We start from the raw sequence: 17468 nt of genomic DNA, 5'->3' as shown, positions 1-17468 counted from the left end.
GAAGGTTTGCCTGGGGGGAACCGAACCGTTTACTAGCAGGCACATGCGCACAAACATCAATGAAGCAAGACGCAACATGTCTGTGATGGAATTAGAGCATTTTAACTCCTATTTCATGTCAGCACGTGTCTAGTTAAGGATGAGCTTAGGGCAAAGAAGGTCTTAAGCGGCAGCCTCAGATGAACAATGAGTGACTTGATTGATGAGACTGGTGATGTGATAATTGACGTCTTTTTTCAGTAGATCAAGAGATAAGTGACGAGTCCAGTAAGAGAGATAATAGTAGATAGTAGAGATAAGTAACTGTCCGAGTTGTATCTTTTAATTGAAGTTAGAGTACACTGTACAAAATATACTTTTTAAACATGGTGACATATATTGAGAAAAAAAAAAGATTTATATATAATTTGAGTTTTTAAAAGAATTGAAAAGAAAATCCCAGGTCTACCTATATTTCTCTTTCACAAACACTCACACACACACACACACACACACACACACACACACACACACACACACACACACACACACACAGACACAGACACAGACACACACAGTATAGAGACAATGCAAAGCTGCTGGGTAGTGGCTCATTCCTAGCAGGTGCTGACATGGTTGTGTGTACCCTAGTGAAGCGTTAGACAGTAATATACACAATGTACAGCTCATCCCATCTCGAAGCATCCCTGGACTGCCCCATCACAGTTTGCACAACGTAATAATGGGGCACAAACTTCATACTGTTTGCATAGACTTTAGCGTGTTATACAAGTACAGGTATGCGTTTTGCAGCTTAATATAACATTCCTGGAGAGTAAACTATTTACTTTCACAGTCTGTCTGTGAGAGCATGTTCAGGTTTCACCCCCAGGACCGTTCAGGGCAGCGTCTCCTCCTCGGTCCTCTCCTCCCCCAGGAAAAGGCTGTGAACACATTCAGATCACATGTTTTACAAGCTTAGCAGTGCTACTCAGCGTGTTTATGATGAGACTTCTGTAGCTTGGGTGTCATGTGATGCATGACAGTGATGAAGGGGGTTGATTTCCATCTAGAAAGTCCATAGTTAAACCCTGTCACGTGTCGCTGCTCTGTGGCAGGTTTGATATGTGGTGATATTTGATGTTTAGTTTCTCAGCTCTATAATCAACCTCATATCTGCAGTTTGCTGATGAAACTAAAACAAATATTTGATATAAAAATGGGTGAATCTGTGATCAGTGAGACTGCTTTGTACCTAGTTGGCTGAGTTGTCGATCTTGTGCATCAGATGCTGCACCCAGGGCAGGGTGGGATTGGCACAGATGGTTTTGTCTTTGGTGGTGGTGAACCTGTATGAGCACAACACATTGAGAACTTGTATTCATTTACTTATTATGTTAGAGCTTTAACACACATGCTGGTCGACATTTCTTGTGTCTCAGTAACGCTGTGATAAGTTGTCTGGATGAAGTCCGAGGTCAGCATCTCTCACCTGAGAGTAAGGCATTTTTGTGATACGATAAAAAAACAGGATGTGTTTATGCTGATCCGTGACAGGACAAATCAGGAAGAGAAAGATTTGTTTTAGGAAATGCAGTAAAGCTGGGTGACGAGGCAACAGAGGGCTTCCTACTCACACTACGGCTCTGAGGTTGCAGTCCCCGTCTGTTTCCTGTTTCCTGTACCCCACCACGTTCTTCTTCACGTTCTTCTTCATTTTAGTCACGTAACCCAGGCAACAGTTCCCATAAGACCCTAGAAGAAACACACAGAAACACAACCGCAGTTTCAACACCGACTACGCCATGTTTTTGGTTTTAAAGCACAATGACCCAAATCTTATTGTGTTGATACCAATAGCCCTGGCAAGGAATCAATATTCAAAGTATCGGGAGCAAACGGAAATTGCATGCATGTCAAATCTTACATCACGTTCTAAAAATGCAATACATATTCTATGTGAATCTTTCTATGTGGATGTTTCTTAAAATCCTTGATAAAATGAAAAAATGAACATCTGTTGTATTGTATTTTCTGATGTCACATGCAGTGAGTTGCCAGGTAGCGATGCCTACCTTGCGCCAGACTGAGATACGTGCCGGTTAGGAGGAGCAGGAAAAAGAAGAGAGACGAGAACTTCATGACTTCTGCTTCTTCTGCTGCTGTAACAGAAATGCCCAGGAGAGTCGAGGAGAGGACAGTCAGTGAGAGGAGGAGAGGGGAGGAGAGGAGGGGGAGGAAAGGAGAGGGGAGGAGAGGAAAGGGGAGGACAGTCAGGGAGAGGAGGAGAGGAGAGGGGAGGAGAGGAGAGGAGGGGGGAGGAGAGGAGAGGAAAGGGGAGGACAGTCAGGGAGAGGAGGAGAGGAGAGGAGAGGAGAGGAAAGGAAAGGGGAGGACAGTCAGGGAGAGGAGAGGAGGAGAGGAGAAGAGGAGGACAAGCAGTGGGGAAGAAAGGAGGCAGAACAGAGAGAAGATAAACTTTCTCTTGTTGTTGTGCTGTTGAGTCCAGGGGCTGTGTTTCCCGTAAGAGACCACCCAGTTCTCCCTGAGTTATTATATTGATCGATACAGACTCCTTTGCCCTGTCAACACACAATCGCTCCTCACTGTGAAAGCCTGTGTTTTAAAGCTGTTTTGCATCATGTGTTCTCTGGGAGAGTTTATGTGGAGGTCTTGTAAAACTATGCTCTTGACGAAACAAATAGTCCTTGTGTGCTCCATTAAACATATTTGGCAACGTGGTTCTTTTGAAAGTTTGTAAAGCACACTCTTAAAAGAGTTGTGTGTTTGTGGGCTGTTTTAGACAGAGATATTTAGAAGGAAGGGTTGCATTTACAAACACATCCTTGAGCCATATAAACAGTAACATAAACATGGTGTGTTGTTTCATGAGCTGCCTAAACTCTGCACAAGACTAGATTGGAATAAAATGCAACACAAACACCACTGGGAAGAGGAATGTAAGCTACTTACAGATCTTGGAGTGTGATGTTTCTGCAAAGAGGACTTCAGGTTGAGGTTGGGGCTGTCCTGCATTCCCAAGTTCCTTTATACACTCCCCGTGACACCTCCCCCTCGCCTACACACACACACACACCCACACACGCACACACACACACACCTACACACACAGATTCTCTTCACATGCTGCCACAGTAGCATGCATTCATAGCCAACCAGCCAGATATCCATCAAACAGTTTTTTTTTGCTTGGCAAGCGATTTTACAAATGCTCGGAAGAAATTTTTTTTGATTACTGATCTAATTTGCCATGTTTTTCTTGGCACAACACAAGGTTAAGGATGAGCGACAAAAAGTTCAGGTCCAGAAAGTAAAACACACAGTTCACCTCCCTCTCTCTCTCTCTCTCCCTCTCTCTCTCTCTCTCTCTCTCTCTCTCTCTCTCTCTCTCTCTCTCTCTCTCTCTCTCTCTCTCTCTCTTTCTCTCCCTCCCTCCCTCCCTCCGTCCCTCCCTCCCTCTCTCTTTCTCTCTTTCTCTCTCTCTCTCTCTCTCTCTCTCTCTCTCTCTCTCTCTCTCTCTCTCTCTCTCTCTTTCTCTCTCTCTCTCTCTCCCTCCCTCCCTCCTTACCTCCTTCCCTCCCTCCCTCCCTCTCTCTCTCTCTCTCTCTCTGTCCCTCTCTCCAACCCTCCCTTCCTCCTCCCTACCACACTTTTCCGTGCATTTAATTCAGGGCAGGGCTGTATTGTGTCTTACCAAGAAATGCACCACCTGCTAATATAAACTGTGTGTGTGAAAGAAAAGTTTTGATCCAAAACGTTTAGACAAAAGTTTAAAAAGAAAAACGGTTTCGAAAGGTTGATAGAAACATTTCTAAAAACGTTTTTAAACAAAAGTTTGCATCATTGAAATTGTACTCTGCTCTGCTTTAATCTACGGTGTTGGGCTTACCTGATCTCCTCCTAACCTCTCCTTGCACTGTGTGGAAAAAAAAGACTTTAGAAAAAAACTTTTGAAAGGTTGAAAACATTATATAAAAAATTATTTCGAAAAAAAAGTTATCCGTGTGTGTGAATAAAAAGTTTGGAATGGTAAAAAAACACGATGATGATGATTAGTAACTAGTTAACTCCTTACCTGGAAATGTGCTCCCCTAGAAAATGTCATCAGTGACCTATTTTACTGGGACCGCTCCAGTTCTTTAATGTGAATAGCTTACAGCAGTGGCGATTTTAGATCCTTTTAGGGGTGCTCAAGTATCTCAGCACCCTTAAAAATAATAATAAAAAAATAAAAAGTATTATTGTTTATTATCATTTGACGCTGGTAGTTCATGAAGAAAGGTAGTAGTTCATCATTCATTCAATATTTTGCAAAAAATTCAGAAATGTATGAATTGTTATCCATTGAAATTAGAGATTATATTAGCAAGGTGGTTGAGCACTTTTGCAAGGCACTGTATACATGTTACATTTCCATTGGGGGCTGAGCACCCCTAAAGGTCTAATCCTAGAATCGCCCCTGGCCTACAGACACGTGCATATGGGGGATTTATACCTTAAATCTAATCGTTCTATTCCCAAAAAGGCGACGGAAGGCGGATACAACATAAGACCACAGCGTCATCTTGTGGTAAATAGGAGTTTATATTCCAATCCACTCTTAGCCTAATCCACTCCAGGAAATAATTCTCCCCAGTCCTCAAAAGTCCAGGCCAGAATTTCAATGCAACAAATCTGAATTGCGTAGGCAAGTAGGCGTACCTCGTTCCACTTGCTACCATCACGCCGGGATACCTTTTGCCAAATAAACATTACGCATATGCAAGTCATTCTGACAAGACTACCCTGAGCGAGGTCACTCCTCGCTGGGAATCATCTAGCTAGCTGAGATTGCATTTTTTGTGAGAAAAGCTAACGGGAGGCTTCCTTAATCGGTGTTTTGCGACCAGTGAAAAACTAGCTAGATACAAAGAATCCCACATGGAGACCGTCAACAGTAATGCCAAGTCGCTTCTGAACCATGCTTCAACTCTAAACCTGCACACCGGGAATTTAGTGAACCGGAGCCGTCTCAAGAAAAAATGTCCATCCTCGCCAGGCGAAGAGGTAAGAAAATAATTTAGACTAGTAGTAGTAGTAGTTTTGATTTGACATATCAATTGTTCAATTGTGCGCAGAGATAAGCACCATTTAATGTCGTAGATCAGGTGAATGAGACAGCTAGCTAGCTACCACCAATTAACTAGTTGCTTAGGAGGACATTTTAGCCTAGCTTAGCTAACGGCGTTAGCAATGATCGAATGCAATTCAAGTTCAAGCTAAACTTTTATTGACGTGTTAAATGTGTTCAAGGAAATACTTGTGCTCTGGCTCTCTGCTTTAACACAAGAGACACATCGTCCCCTCAAAGACTGTAGTCACAGGCAAGTAGACTTGGTACTGTACAAAGATTATATAACAAAACCATCTGATTTAGATGTTAACATTTGACAACACTCCTAGTGTGTCATAAAAAGTCCTCGTGAATGTTGTCTGTTTTGAGAACCACTCTCAAGGTCAGGAAGGTGACGAACGATAAGGTACATCTCAACAGAAGAGGCGTTGATATTCCTCCTTTTATCTGTACTCAGTTACCATAGTTGTAGCAGCCCTCACATGACACAGCTATCATTTATTTATGCTGTTTATTGTTCTCCAGCTACAAGACTGTATCCGAGCCACCCTGAGTGAGTGGTTCAACACAACTCCTCCCATCACAGACAAGGTGAGACAGGGCCCACATTATGAAAATATTCCATGCTGCCACCATATCTCCATATGAATGTGATAAGGAAACAAAACTTCTAGTAGCTTTAGGCAGTGGTGATGTTACAGGACTAGCCTTGCTTGCACTCCTATTCCAACCCCAGAGGCTGGAGTCTATGGTTTGTTTAGTCTGTCATGTACAGTATTATTATCTATTTATTACCTTTAGCATTTACTCCCTTAGCACTTTCTACACTTTCGTTACAATATTGTGTTAAATGTTGTAACCTGTAAACTTTATCTTCTGGGTTAAAAAAAGTTTAATCTTATTTTAGTGGTTCCCATCCCTGGTCCTCGGGACCCCCTGTCCTGCATGTTTTAGATGTTTCCCTGCTCCAACACACCTGATTCAAATGAATGGGTCGTTAATCCAGCCCTGCTTCAGGTGTTTTGGAGCAGAGAAACATCTAAAACATGCAGGACAGGGGTCCCGAGGACCAGGGTTGGGAACCACTGCCTTACGTTAATGCCACTGAATCATAGAAAGTCATATGTCCACCACTCATTACTCCAAGCAACCTAATTCCACATGCAGACCTGTGATAAAACTCTTGCACAGCCTGGCCCATTGTATCTGCCTTTTCTACTCGGATACTACGAACACAGACCACAGCATTCCAGTGTGGAGAAAACAACACAGCGGGGGTGTTCATTGAGTGCCGCATCGCGATGAAAGAGAGCTGTCAGACTGGATGTTCACGCAGAGCTGGAGGCTAAAGCCCCCAGGAACGTGTGTCTGCGCTGGGGGAGGGAGCAGGAGACATTGCCCCTGGCCTGGTGTGACCTGACGCCATGTTTCTGCTGGGCTCAGCTAATCTACCCCCTCGCCACCACATCTATGGGCCTGGGGGGTGGGGATGGGGGGGGGGGGGATTCTACAGAGGACTGGGGGATATTCTGCACTATGCTCATAATGGCATCCCCCCCAGACAACCACCCCCACCCACCCCCTTCTGCAATATTCAGTGACCTTCTGCATGTGTTTGACCCAGGCCTGCACACTGGCCGCCTCATCTGTAAGTTTGTTTTGACTCTCAGGATCTCCCTGAAACGCTGGACTGCTCCATCCCCCAGACCACAGAGGCCATCACCCCGGAGGAGAGGGAGGAGCTGAAGGTGTCAGGTACGGTTCTAACCCACCCCTGGCTGTTTTACACTCAAGTGCTGGTCTTAAAGGCCTGGTGGGTAAGTTTTGTGACATGAGCAATTTGGGCTTGAGTAAATGATTGGTCATGTTTATTACAGACCTGCGGTGTTGACAAATGTAGCATTTATTTACATTTTACTGTCAAATCTTTAGATTTATTGGTTGCTGTCAGGATGTGAGGTTTATTTAAGCAAATGTGACAAGAAGTGCACGCAAACAACATTACAGACCCTGCCCTTTAAGATCCTGTTGTGAATTCCTTGTCGCTTCACAGTCAAGCTGTTTCTGTGTGAGTCGGACCAGTCGGCCATTAAAGAAGCGGTGGACTTGGGTGAGTGTGCCTCATCTTCTCTCTCTCACACCGCCACCCTCCCCACCTCCTCTTTCTGTTCTGACATGAAGTCTGACTGGCGTCTTCATGCATCTAATGGAATACTAAGGAGAAGATTCTAGAATACTAAGGAGAAGATTCTCGAATACTAAGGAGAATTCTATTTTCTTTCTTCACTCCCCGCGAGGTGACCTCTGCTCTGCCATGGTCTGCTTGGTTAAAACAAGTGGTTCTTTAAAGAGAGTGTTTCTAATCTAATTCGGTCAGACCTACGATTTTCTCCAAAAGAATGTGTGATAATTTTGGGGGGGAACAAATCCAATTGTGGCCAGTGTGGAGTTCAACTTGTTAAGTCTTTCCCCCGCTATCTTGCTCTTGTCCTCTGCAGCCTGTGTGACCCTGGGGGTGTCTCAGCTGGACTCTGTGATCATAGCGCCCCCTAGCCTCCCGGATGGGGAGGTCCAGACGCTGGCCCACCTGCAGCCGTGCTGGGAGGAGCTGCAGGCGCTGGTCCACAGCCACAAGATCGCCGCCATCGGCACCTCCGACCTGGACAAGGACCTGCTGGAACAGCTCTACAACTGGGCCCAGGTGAGGGGGGAGAGAGGTGTGTGTGTGTGACAGACAGAGGGAATACGTGTGTGAGGGTAAGAGAATGTGATTGTGTGTGTGTATTAGTAACCCCCTCTCTCTCTCCAGGTGAAGCCCAGCAGTAACCAGGTGAACCTTGCCTCCTGCTGTGTGATGCCTCCTGATCTCACAGCCTTTGCCAAGGAGTTTGACATCCAGCTGCTCACTCACAACGACCCTAAAGGTGACGACCTTTCCACAACCCCCCCGCACGCTCACAGTGTTCCTCAGAGGCCTGAGTTGAGTCCTCATGCTAAAGGCTTCTTCATGTCCAGACATGTCTCTAGTCCTGGCCTGGAAGAGCCAGATTCCAAGTCCATTGTTTACAAGAACATCGTCAGTGTCGTGAGTGGGAGCGTGGGAATGAACAAGTCTTTTATGATCCACACAGTTGTGTAGACATTTTATTGATACAGTTTAACCCAAAGTGACATACAAATGGTACACATACAAAGTACAACTGATAAACAAGGATCAGAAGTGCTAAGTTCTAAAAGCATTTCAGCAGTTAGTGAATAACCAAGTACATCGTGAGAAAACCAGCCACATCATAAACCATTTTGTAGGTGCAGTCAGTTCACAGAGGGAGATGGTGTTACAACATGGAAGACATAATCCAGAATAAAGACAGAACCTGTGTAAATGCTCATTGTTCGGCCCGCCCCTCTCTCTCCTCCCCCCGCCCCTCTCTCTCCTCCCACCGCCCCTCTCTCTCTCTCCTCCCCCCGCCCCTCTCTCTCTCCTCCCCCCGCCCCTCTCTCTCTCCTTCCCCCGCCCCTCAGAGCTGATGTCGGCCGCCAGCTTCCAGGAGGCGGTGCAGGAGAGCACCAGACAGCTGCAGGTGGAGGACTGGCGTCTGGACTGGGTCCTGCGTTACTCCATCATCGTCAAGAGCAGAGGCATCATCAAGGCCAAGGGCTACCTGGTCCACGCCAGGAAGAACAGCCAGTAGCTAGCCGGTTAGCTGCCACGCAGTGAAGAAGAACTCCTTATGGAAGACAAACTGTCGGCAGAGTCATTCTCCTTCTCTAGACACACAAACACACACGTGAGCCAGGCCTTTTGCTGCTGTTAAGCATGGATACATCCATGCTGTTACCACCTTTCCATGTAGACTTAATATTATACACGCTGTGTCGATTGGAAGATGTTTGGTAAAGTGCGTGGGTGTTTGTTTGTTTAGAGAATGACAGGCTGTCGGTGGGAGATTTCAGAAGAGTGCTGAATCATGACCAATGCATACTAGTCCAAACCACTCCCCCTCCTGACTGCAAGGAAGGGCCTCTGTACATGACAGAGATGCTTGGTAGCTAACCTCTCATCCAACATGGTGTCAAAACCAGGCTCCAGTGAAGTGCCTCTCTCTCTCTCCCTACTCCTCTTTTCCTTATCTACACTTAGAGTTGTTTTTCCTTGTATAAGTGGGCATGTGGTGTCGATTCTGACATCACTCCAGGTTACAGTCTGGTGTGGAGCATCCTGTCTGGTTTATCAGGCTAGGGCGTATTGGGCTGGGAAACACTATTCTGTATGATTTAAGTACCACAAAAGGAAGTCAGTTTTAGAATGTCGGTTTAGCTTTTTTTTGTTTTTATTTACAGTATGGACTTTACAGGTTTAAATAATCAGGCCAGAGAGAAAGAGCAGTCGTTTAGAGCAACCATTGACAATACCAAAAGGCATTTGTGTGCAAATGAGCAGCTTCCTCTAATCTTCATTGCTTTTTTGGAAAAGTTGTATTTAATAATGTTAATTAAAAGTAGGCTTTTACATTTTACGACAACGGAATCCTGTACAGTAGGGTTAAAAATTCTGAGACCACATTGAACATTTAATGTGGGCTTGAAGTCTGAGAAAGGCAAACATTATTTCACATCACAAGAAGTTCTGCAGACCATGTCACATGGCGTTGGGCGAAACGAGGATCGTCAGGTTCTGTACGACCTTATGGAGACCACGTGCTTGTTGTCACTAAAGCAAAGGGGCGACATTCCACTACCATGGTGAAACTCATTAACTTCTTTCAAAGATTAAACTTTTCGCTCAAATTATTAAGATATCATTTAAAAATAAGTGTATTACATTTATTTTACATTTTCACTAGTAGTCTTGTAGTCACTGAACACTACTGGATATTACACATTTCTTCATGTTGAATGTGTTTATTATGCTTTTCTTGTTGCATTTTACCTTATTCTTATCTTTTATTGACTGTTTCTAAAGCATGTCCTACCCCCAAACAGTACTGTGTATGAGATTGAAACTCTTTCGCCGCGATATGGCAATAATGAAAACCTCAAATGTACTGCAATTACATAGGGACTTGCATGAAGACCTGTTCCTTATAGCACTGGAAAGTTTCAGGGTCCAAAATATGAAGGTTGTACTGTAAACAAAGAATATATTTTACGTCAACATTCATTCTGTATATCATGTTTTAAAATCGGGTCTATTAAAATGATGAAAGCAAGATGTGTTGTTTTTAAAGATTTGTGGGAGTGGAAAGCGTAGAGATAGGAAAACGATGTTTTATTGTTTTTACTTTACGGCGCAGTATGATTGTTTCAAACTTCCTATGTATTGCGTATAACTAACTTCTCCTTGAACTTTGTATACATTAAGTTCTTGTAGCGGCAGTCGTTTACAATACCAAGCTACCTATTGTTCATTTGAGAAGCCTGGGGGAACGGGAAAATGGGGAACGCAATCCGTTTAATTTCCCACACCAATGCAGATTTATCGGCTATGTTGTCTAGTTTGTAAATTGATTGATCGAGTCTATCGTAGCCTAGTCCACGAACACATGTCTAAACCGGAAGTGAGTGAGAGGGGATTGTAAGAAAGATGGTGGCGACCAGAAGAGGAGTACGCGCGTGCTCCCCTACGAAATCCAACTCCGATGAATCCACCGATGTCTCTGTAAGTTGTCGACATAAGTCAAGAGTATAATTAGATAAATACGAGTAGAAATTAATTCGTTTATCCGACGAAGTTGCACACAGAAAATGTCACGTGCTGCTCAGTGAGTGTGCTAGGTAGCCGGAGTTCTGACGCTCACGTGGTATCTTCGCTACTTTGTTTGCGAGTTGTTTGTTCAAAGGCACGTTGTTTTTTGTCTCTGAAATGTTTGTTTGTTAAAGTATTCAGGTGCCAGCCTGCTGACTGGCTTTTGTAGTGTTTATGAACCGATCCTCTGTTGCAGTTGCTTTCTGAGTTCTGGTGTTCAACAGTCACAGAACCAGGCCGGAAGTATTGAAACACAGCAGGCTAGCCACTGTAGTAGCAGCTGATAAAAAACATTATAATAATGTAATAGTCCCTGGTTAAATACATTTCTAAATAGAACAGAAAGAGTTACAATTCATGACTGTGCAGTTACACAAAGTGACTTGCTCAATAGCATAACTATTCCAACAGTACAGTAACATAAACCTTCCCTCTTCGCCAGGCTACCCCATCCAGCTGTAGAAGGACCGGCAGGAGGACGGCCAACAGGGAGCAGACTGCCTCTCAGCTGCCCATGACCCCTGTGGGTGCTGGTGGGGAAGAGGGGGTCCCTTCCACGCCTCTCCAGGACCAGAGCTCCACCGTGAAGAGGAGAACCAGGGCGTCCAGGCTTCAGTCCCACCGGCTAGACTCCACACATGAGGCGGACGTGTCAGACTCTGAGTCCTCCTGCTCCGCAGCGTCGGACGTGGACCACCCGATCCTGCGCAGGGGGCGGAGGAAGACCCCGGGCCGCTCGTCCAATCCGTGCGTAAATCTCTCAGATGTAGACTCCTGTTCGTCGGCGACGTCAGCGTCCAGGGTGGGGCCGCTTGCACGCCGTGGCACCAAAAGGGCAGCGGGCTCTGGCCAATCAGACTCGATCCCGGTGGAGTCTGAGGAGGAGGGGAAGGAGGAGGGGAAAGACTCGTGCAGCTCTGCGGCGTCAGACACCCAGAGAGTGACCCGGAGCCTGAGGAGAAGCGCCATCACTCGCTCCCTCGCCAGCCGCCGCGCCGAGGACGCGGGGGACGTGTCGGAGGTCGACAGCTGTGCCTCCAGCCTCTCTGCCGCCCCGTCCACGAGCAGACGCCCCGCCCGGGGCAGGACCGGCCGCTCCACCCAGCCCATCCCCATGCACCTGGAGAAGGCCTCGGACCTCCCCCGCTCCCCTACCCCCAGCCGGAGGACCAGGACCCCAGTGGCAGACCCGGGGGCGTGGGACTCGGAGGGCTTCGAGTCCGGCCCCAGCGTGACCCCCAGGAGGTCTACCCGCAAAAGAACCGCGCCCAGATACGCCTGCTCTGGGACGACGGACTCCGACGAGTCGTTGAACGTCTCCCCGTCTGTCAGCACCAGAAGGGGGAGGGGCATCCCCTGCAGCAAGACTGTCTCCGTCACCAGGCTGTCCGTGGTGGTGGAGAGGACCATAGTCTCTGTCACGGAGGAGAGCAGGGGGGGGCTGGAGGAGGGGGCCCACATGGTAGAGATGTCCACAGAGAAGCCCTGCCACCTGGGGAAGGTGAGCGTGTCTCGGGGGCAGGAGGAGGAGAGCGTGCTGGAAGACTCGAAGCTGGACGCCACGATCGGCCCTGAGGACGTGACCCTAACTCTGGAGGAGGAAGAGGAGGAGGTCATCGACCTCATTGACCAGGACGAAACAGATGACCCCCGAGGTTTCTGCCAAGCAGAGGAGAGCCAGAGAGGGAGTGTGATCGTATCAGGGGAGGCGCATGTGGAAGAGTCAGAGGCTGCTAGTGAACCGCTTCCATCGCAGGCAGACACACAGGCGGCGTGTGGACCTGCAGTGGCAGCGGCTGACCAGCAGAGGGGGCAGTCACACTCTGCTTCGTCGACAGAGGAAGATGTGGGGGCGATGACACGGGAAACAGAAGCTGGACCTGAACCAGAGCTCCGTCACGGAGACACAGGGGGAGTGACTGTGTGCTACGTCCCTGTGACAGCAGGAGAGGAGGGGCATGAAGAGGAGGCCATGGATATTGCTGCATCATCACGTGCACACAGCCCAGAGCTGAATGCAGATGCCTGCCATCTTGTTCTGAGTGAAGAAGAAGGGGAGCTGGAAAAGGTGGAGGGGAAGGCCCAGCAGGGGGAGGTGGTGGTGGTGGAGGATGAGGAGGAGGAGAAGGCAGAAGAGGAGAAGCAGAAAGAGGTGGTGGTGTTAGAGGAGGAGGAGGAGGAGGAGGACAGGGTTGAAGAAAAGAAGCAGGAAGAGGTGGTGGTGGTGGTGTTAGACCAGGAGGAGGAGGAGGAGGACGATGTTGTGGTGTTGGAGGAGCAGCAGCAGAAGGACGTGGTGGTAGAGAGGAAGGAGGCACAGGTGGCAGTGTTGAAGGAGCAGGAGGAGGTGGCCAAAGAGGAGAACCAGGAGGTGAATGTGGTGATTGAGAAGAAGGTGGACAGTGTGTTGGTGGTGATGGAGGAGGAGGAGGATGTTGTGGTGTTAGAGGAGCAGCAGCAGGAGGATGTGGTGGTAGAGAGGAAGGAGGCACAGGTGGCAGTGTTGAAGGAGCAGGAGGAGGTGGCCGAAGAGGAGAACCAGGAGGAGGTGAATGTGGTGATTGAGAAGAAGGTGGACAGTGTGTTGGTGGTGATGGAGGGGGAGGAGGAGGAGATGGAGGTGTCTGTTTCAGCACCTGAGACTGTCGAGGCGGGTTCAGAAGCCGCTATCCTGCCCCCCCAGGCCTTCCTCCCTGAGTCCATCCAGGTGAACTCCAGCCAGAAGCTCAAGGTTGTCGTGTCAGAGGTCACCCAGCAGCCCTACGACTCCATCATCATCCAGAAGGCGAAGGTGGTCAGTCTGCTGGACAGCAGCGAGGATGAGGAGGAGGATGAGGAGGTGTCTGGCCATGAGGAGGAAGAGGAGGATAATGAAGACCTTGCCGGACCCTCGCAGAGCGAGCCTGTCTCTGACGGTCTGTTTGTGATTGACACACGGCCGGGCCAACGGGATGGACGGTTTTACCAAGAGACCCCGGAAGAGGCGGAGACAGCTGCAGAGGATGAGGAAGAGTTTGTGGATGAAGATGGTGACGATGAGGAGGATGACGATGACAGGGCGCTCTTTACTATCAAGAGCCAGAACTCGTGAGTGTGTCTGCACGTAGACATGTCAGGCTACTTTTCACCCGGGGGGGTCCTTGTATAAGCACGCATGTTAGCCATCACATTCATGTCCATGCAGGGAGGTAAGAATTCACAGTACAGACACACATACATGCTGTGTCCCTGAGGTGTGTGTGTGTTCGCAGGATGGCGCTGTCTAGCCGGATCGACACAGGCCTCAGAGCCCGGCAGCTGGGAGGTTTGTACGTCTGTTTCGATGGTGGCAAACCGAAGAACGCATCCAGCAACGACCCCCAGAAGAAGAAGCAGAAGAGCGACGACCAGGTGAGTCGCTCAGCTGCTGTCCTGGTCACCTGGTATCCAGGGGACCAGTTAGAAAGAAATACTAGACTTCTTGAAGGAGGGTTTAATCTCATAAACAATCAAATTGTTTTACTTTGTTCATTTTTAAAACCCGACTTCACTGGTGCCTTTAAAGTGCCAATATATCAGGAATTTATACCTTTCTAATTTAATTTAATTTTTACTCAAATTGATTATATATTCAGTCACCTCCGGCAGTAAGGCATAGAAAAGCAGGCATTGGTTTACTTCAAATATCAGTCAAACGTGTACTGAAACTTCCTGTGTGGTTAGGTGATGAAGAAGAGTGTGATTGGTCCAGAGTTTGAGAAGCAGGACGCGGTTCCTCCGTACAGCGAGTCCAAGCAGGCCTCGAAGCTAAAGCGCAAGGTGAGTCTCAGACGAGATCAGCTTCGATGGACCTTTACTCAACAGTGGAAGAACTACAAATCGTTTAATCCTGTTCACTGCCACCCTGGACAGGTTTTAAAGTCTTAAAAAAAAATATATATAGCTCTTTAGCGATCCCAAAAACGATATAGTTTCTGTGCAAGATAAGACTGATGTATGGGGTTGTATACTATCACGCCCACTTCCAGGCGGAGAAGGAGAAGACCACAGGAGATGGTTGGTTCAACATGCGGGCCCCTGAGATGACCACAGAGCTGAAGGGAGACCTTAAAGCCCTGAAGATGCGAGCAGCCATGGATCCCAAGAGATTCTACAAGAAGAACGACCGCGATGGATTCCCCAAGTATTTCCAGGTCAGAGTTCAACCACTCTCAACTCTGCCTCGATGGCGTTCACTGTGGCCCGGTTTCCCAGACATGGAGTAAACCCTAGTCATAGCCTTAAAACATTTTAGATGGAAATCATTGAATGTTTCTATTACTTTAGGACCAGGATTATCCATATCTGGGAAACCGGGCCTATGGGTTTGAGACCTTTAACTTACTGTGTGGTTGTGTGCGTGTGTTACATGTTTCAGGTGGGCACGGTGGTAGACAGTCCTGTGGATTTCTATCACTCTCGGATCCCCAAGAAGGACAGGAAGCGGACCATGGTGGAGGAGCTGCTGGCTGATGCAGAGTTCAGACAGTACGTTCATGTCTGCATGTCAGACTTCTTACCTCCAGACACACGGTGGTGCTGTTCTACCATCTTTGCAGTTCACCTTTTATACAGAAAGCATACAAAGATTCTTTCATTTTCAATCGGTCATTTACTCTTTTTAATGTTTCACGGATGTAAAATGCTTCGTGTTGATGCTTGTGTCTCCTTTACCTTTTAGCACAAACAAGAAGAAGTATCAACAGATCATGACAGAGAAGGCTGCTGTGGGGGCTGGCAGAAAGAGGAACAGATTTTTGAAAAATAAAAAGAAATGACTCTATAAACAGTGTGGTGTAATAAAGATTAAGATATTATCCAGAGTTTGTACTTTTTGTACTTTTTTTTATACATACAAGACACTGCACCTTTTATTTGGGCAGATGACACTACAAAGGATTGTTACTGGAAACACTGTTTATGAGTTTACAACATGTGTCACTAACACACACACACACAGGAGAAACCCTGTGATGTTTAAATTATTTTCAGGTGTACATAAACAAATTATTTTTATATATCTATATCAATTGTGAAAATGGAAATGCAAATATGACTGCTATGAAATAAAATGATATACTAAGACAAATGTACTGCTGTTTTAAAGTGATGGTATGGTGATGTAGACCACATTTTAGAAAATGTTATGACCAATACAAGTAACTGGTTTCGGTTATGTGAAGCTTATTTTATAAAGAACATGTTGTCCATTTATACTTGCATCTGTCCAATAAACATCTGTTTAACCAGCATGTAGCCTCACTGGTTATCCCCATGCACCGAAACACATTTCCCCCAAAACACACATGCTGACCCCTTTGGTCATTTCATCCAAAACACCCATGCTAACCCTTTTGGTCATTTCATCCAAAACACCCATGCTAACCCCTTTGGTCATTTACCCCCAAACCCCTTTGGTTATTTAATCCAAAACCCTTTTGGTCATTTCATTCAAAACACCCATGCTAACCCCTTTGGTCATTTCATATAAAAACACCCATGCTAACCCCTTGGGTCATTTAATCCGAAACACCCATGCTAACCCCTTTGGTCATTTCATCCGAAACACCCATGCTAACCCCTTTGGTCATTTTATCCTAAACCCTTTCGGTCATTTAATCCAAAACACCCATGCTAACCCCTTTGGTAATTTCATAAAAAAACACCCATGCTAACCCCTTTGGTCATTTTATCCGAAACACCCATGCTAACCCCTTTGGTTGTAGGGGTATAGAGAAGCGAATGTGAGACTGTGAGATACTTTGTGTACTGTGATACTGTGAGATACTTTGTGTACTGTGATACTGTAAGATACTAGGTGTACTGTGATACTGTGAGATACTTCGTGTAATGTGATACTGTGTGATACTAAGTGTAACGTGATACTGTGAGATACTAAGTTTAATGTGATATTGTGAGGACTGGAGGGGTAGGGAAGCTCAGGGACTCTGTTTATTTCTTTGATTTGGCCGCTTGCACTGCCCTACTCCTAACCCTTTGCCTGTCGTCCTCCATCCCTATTGTTTGTGAGTTTATGTACATGCACATGTGTACTTATTAAAACCTGTGCGCGGCATTCTTGGTTGTGGCAAACACTTTTATTGGAGCTACCTGCCCGCATCCTCCACCGGTTCCTCTGCGCAGTGGGGCGTTGCGTTCCCTCTTTCGGGAGGCGTACGTAACATAACCCCTTTTGGTCATTTCATCCAAAACACCCATGCTAACCCCTTTGGTCATTTCATCCAAAACACCCATGCTAACCCCTTTGGTCATTTCATCCAAAACACCCATCTAACCCCTTTGGTCATTTACCCCCAAAGCCCTTTGGTAATTTAATCCAAAACACCCATGCTAACCTCTTTGGTCATTTCATCCAAAACACCCATCTAACCCCTTTGGTCATATACCCCCAAAGCCCTTTGGTAATTTAATCCAAAACACCCATGCTAACCCCTTTGGTCATTTAATCCAAAACACCCATGCTAACCCCTTTGGTCATTTCATATAAAAACACCCATGCTAACCCCTTTGGTCATTTCATCCAAAACACCCATGCTAACCCCTTTGGTCATTTCATATAAAAACACCCAT

The 17468-nt window shown here is 46.6% G+C and overlaps 3 protein-coding genes across 4 annotated transcripts; 2 read left to right on the top strand and 1 right to left on the bottom strand.

Moving 5' to 3' along the window:
* Positions 1 to 300: 300 nt before the first annotated feature.
* On the bottom strand, positions 301 to 3058 carry ccl25b (chemokine (C-C motif) ligand 25b). Of its 2 annotated transcripts, none has more exons than XM_047014541.1 (5): positions 2953 to 3058; positions 2055 to 2141; positions 1617 to 1734; positions 1235 to 1328; positions 301 to 923 (listed from the first exon to the last, which is right to left on the bottom strand). In XM_047014541.1, the coding sequence occupies exons 2-4, from the start codon at positions 2119 to 2121 to the stop codon at positions 1235 to 1237; spliced, it is 279 nt and encodes a 92-aa protein (XP_046870497.1). In that variant the 5' UTR covers positions 2122 to 2141; positions 2953 to 3058; the 3' UTR covers positions 301 to 923. The 2 variants fall into 2 exon arrangements, with proteins under 2 accessions (XP_046870497.1, XP_046870498.1); XM_047014542.1 differs by having other exon boundaries at positions 2055 to 2138; positions 2953 to 3039.
* Positions 3059 to 4705: 1647 nt separating this feature from the next.
* On the top strand, positions 4706 to 10323 carry gclm (glutamate-cysteine ligase, modifier subunit). The gene is made up of 7 exons (XM_047014535.1): positions 4706 to 5046; positions 5639 to 5704; positions 6784 to 6868; positions 7167 to 7223; positions 7612 to 7814; positions 7923 to 8037; positions 8636 to 10323. Exons 1-7 carry the CDS (start codon positions 4921 to 4923, stop codon positions 8803 to 8805), a joined length of 822 nt encoding a protein of 273 aa, XP_046870491.1. The 5' UTR covers positions 4706 to 4920; the 3' UTR covers positions 8806 to 10323.
* A 270-nt stretch (positions 10324 to 10593) lies between these two features.
* Positions 10594 to 16129, top strand: dnttip2 (deoxynucleotidyltransferase, terminal, interacting protein 2). The gene is made up of 7 exons (XM_047014529.1): positions 10594 to 10772; positions 11302 to 13946; positions 14111 to 14249; positions 14562 to 14657; positions 14867 to 15031; positions 15256 to 15365; positions 15559 to 16129. Exons 1-7 carry the CDS (start codon positions 10698 to 10700, stop codon positions 15653 to 15655), a joined length of 3327 nt encoding a protein of 1108 aa, XP_046870485.1. The 5' UTR covers positions 10594 to 10697; the 3' UTR covers positions 15656 to 16129.
* The last annotated feature ends 1339 nt before the right edge of the window (positions 16130 to 17468 follow it).

This window comes from Hypomesus transpacificus, unplaced genomic scaffold, assembly GCF_021917145.1.
Source record: "Hypomesus transpacificus isolate Combined female unplaced genomic scaffold, fHypTra1 scaffold_256, whole genome shotgun sequence".
Classification (NCBI taxonomy): Eukaryota; Metazoa; Chordata; class Actinopteri; order Osmeriformes; family Osmeridae; genus Hypomesus; species Hypomesus transpacificus.
The sequence above is the reverse complement of the archived record's forward strand: the minus strand, read 5'-3'. Positions and strand labels throughout refer to the sequence as shown.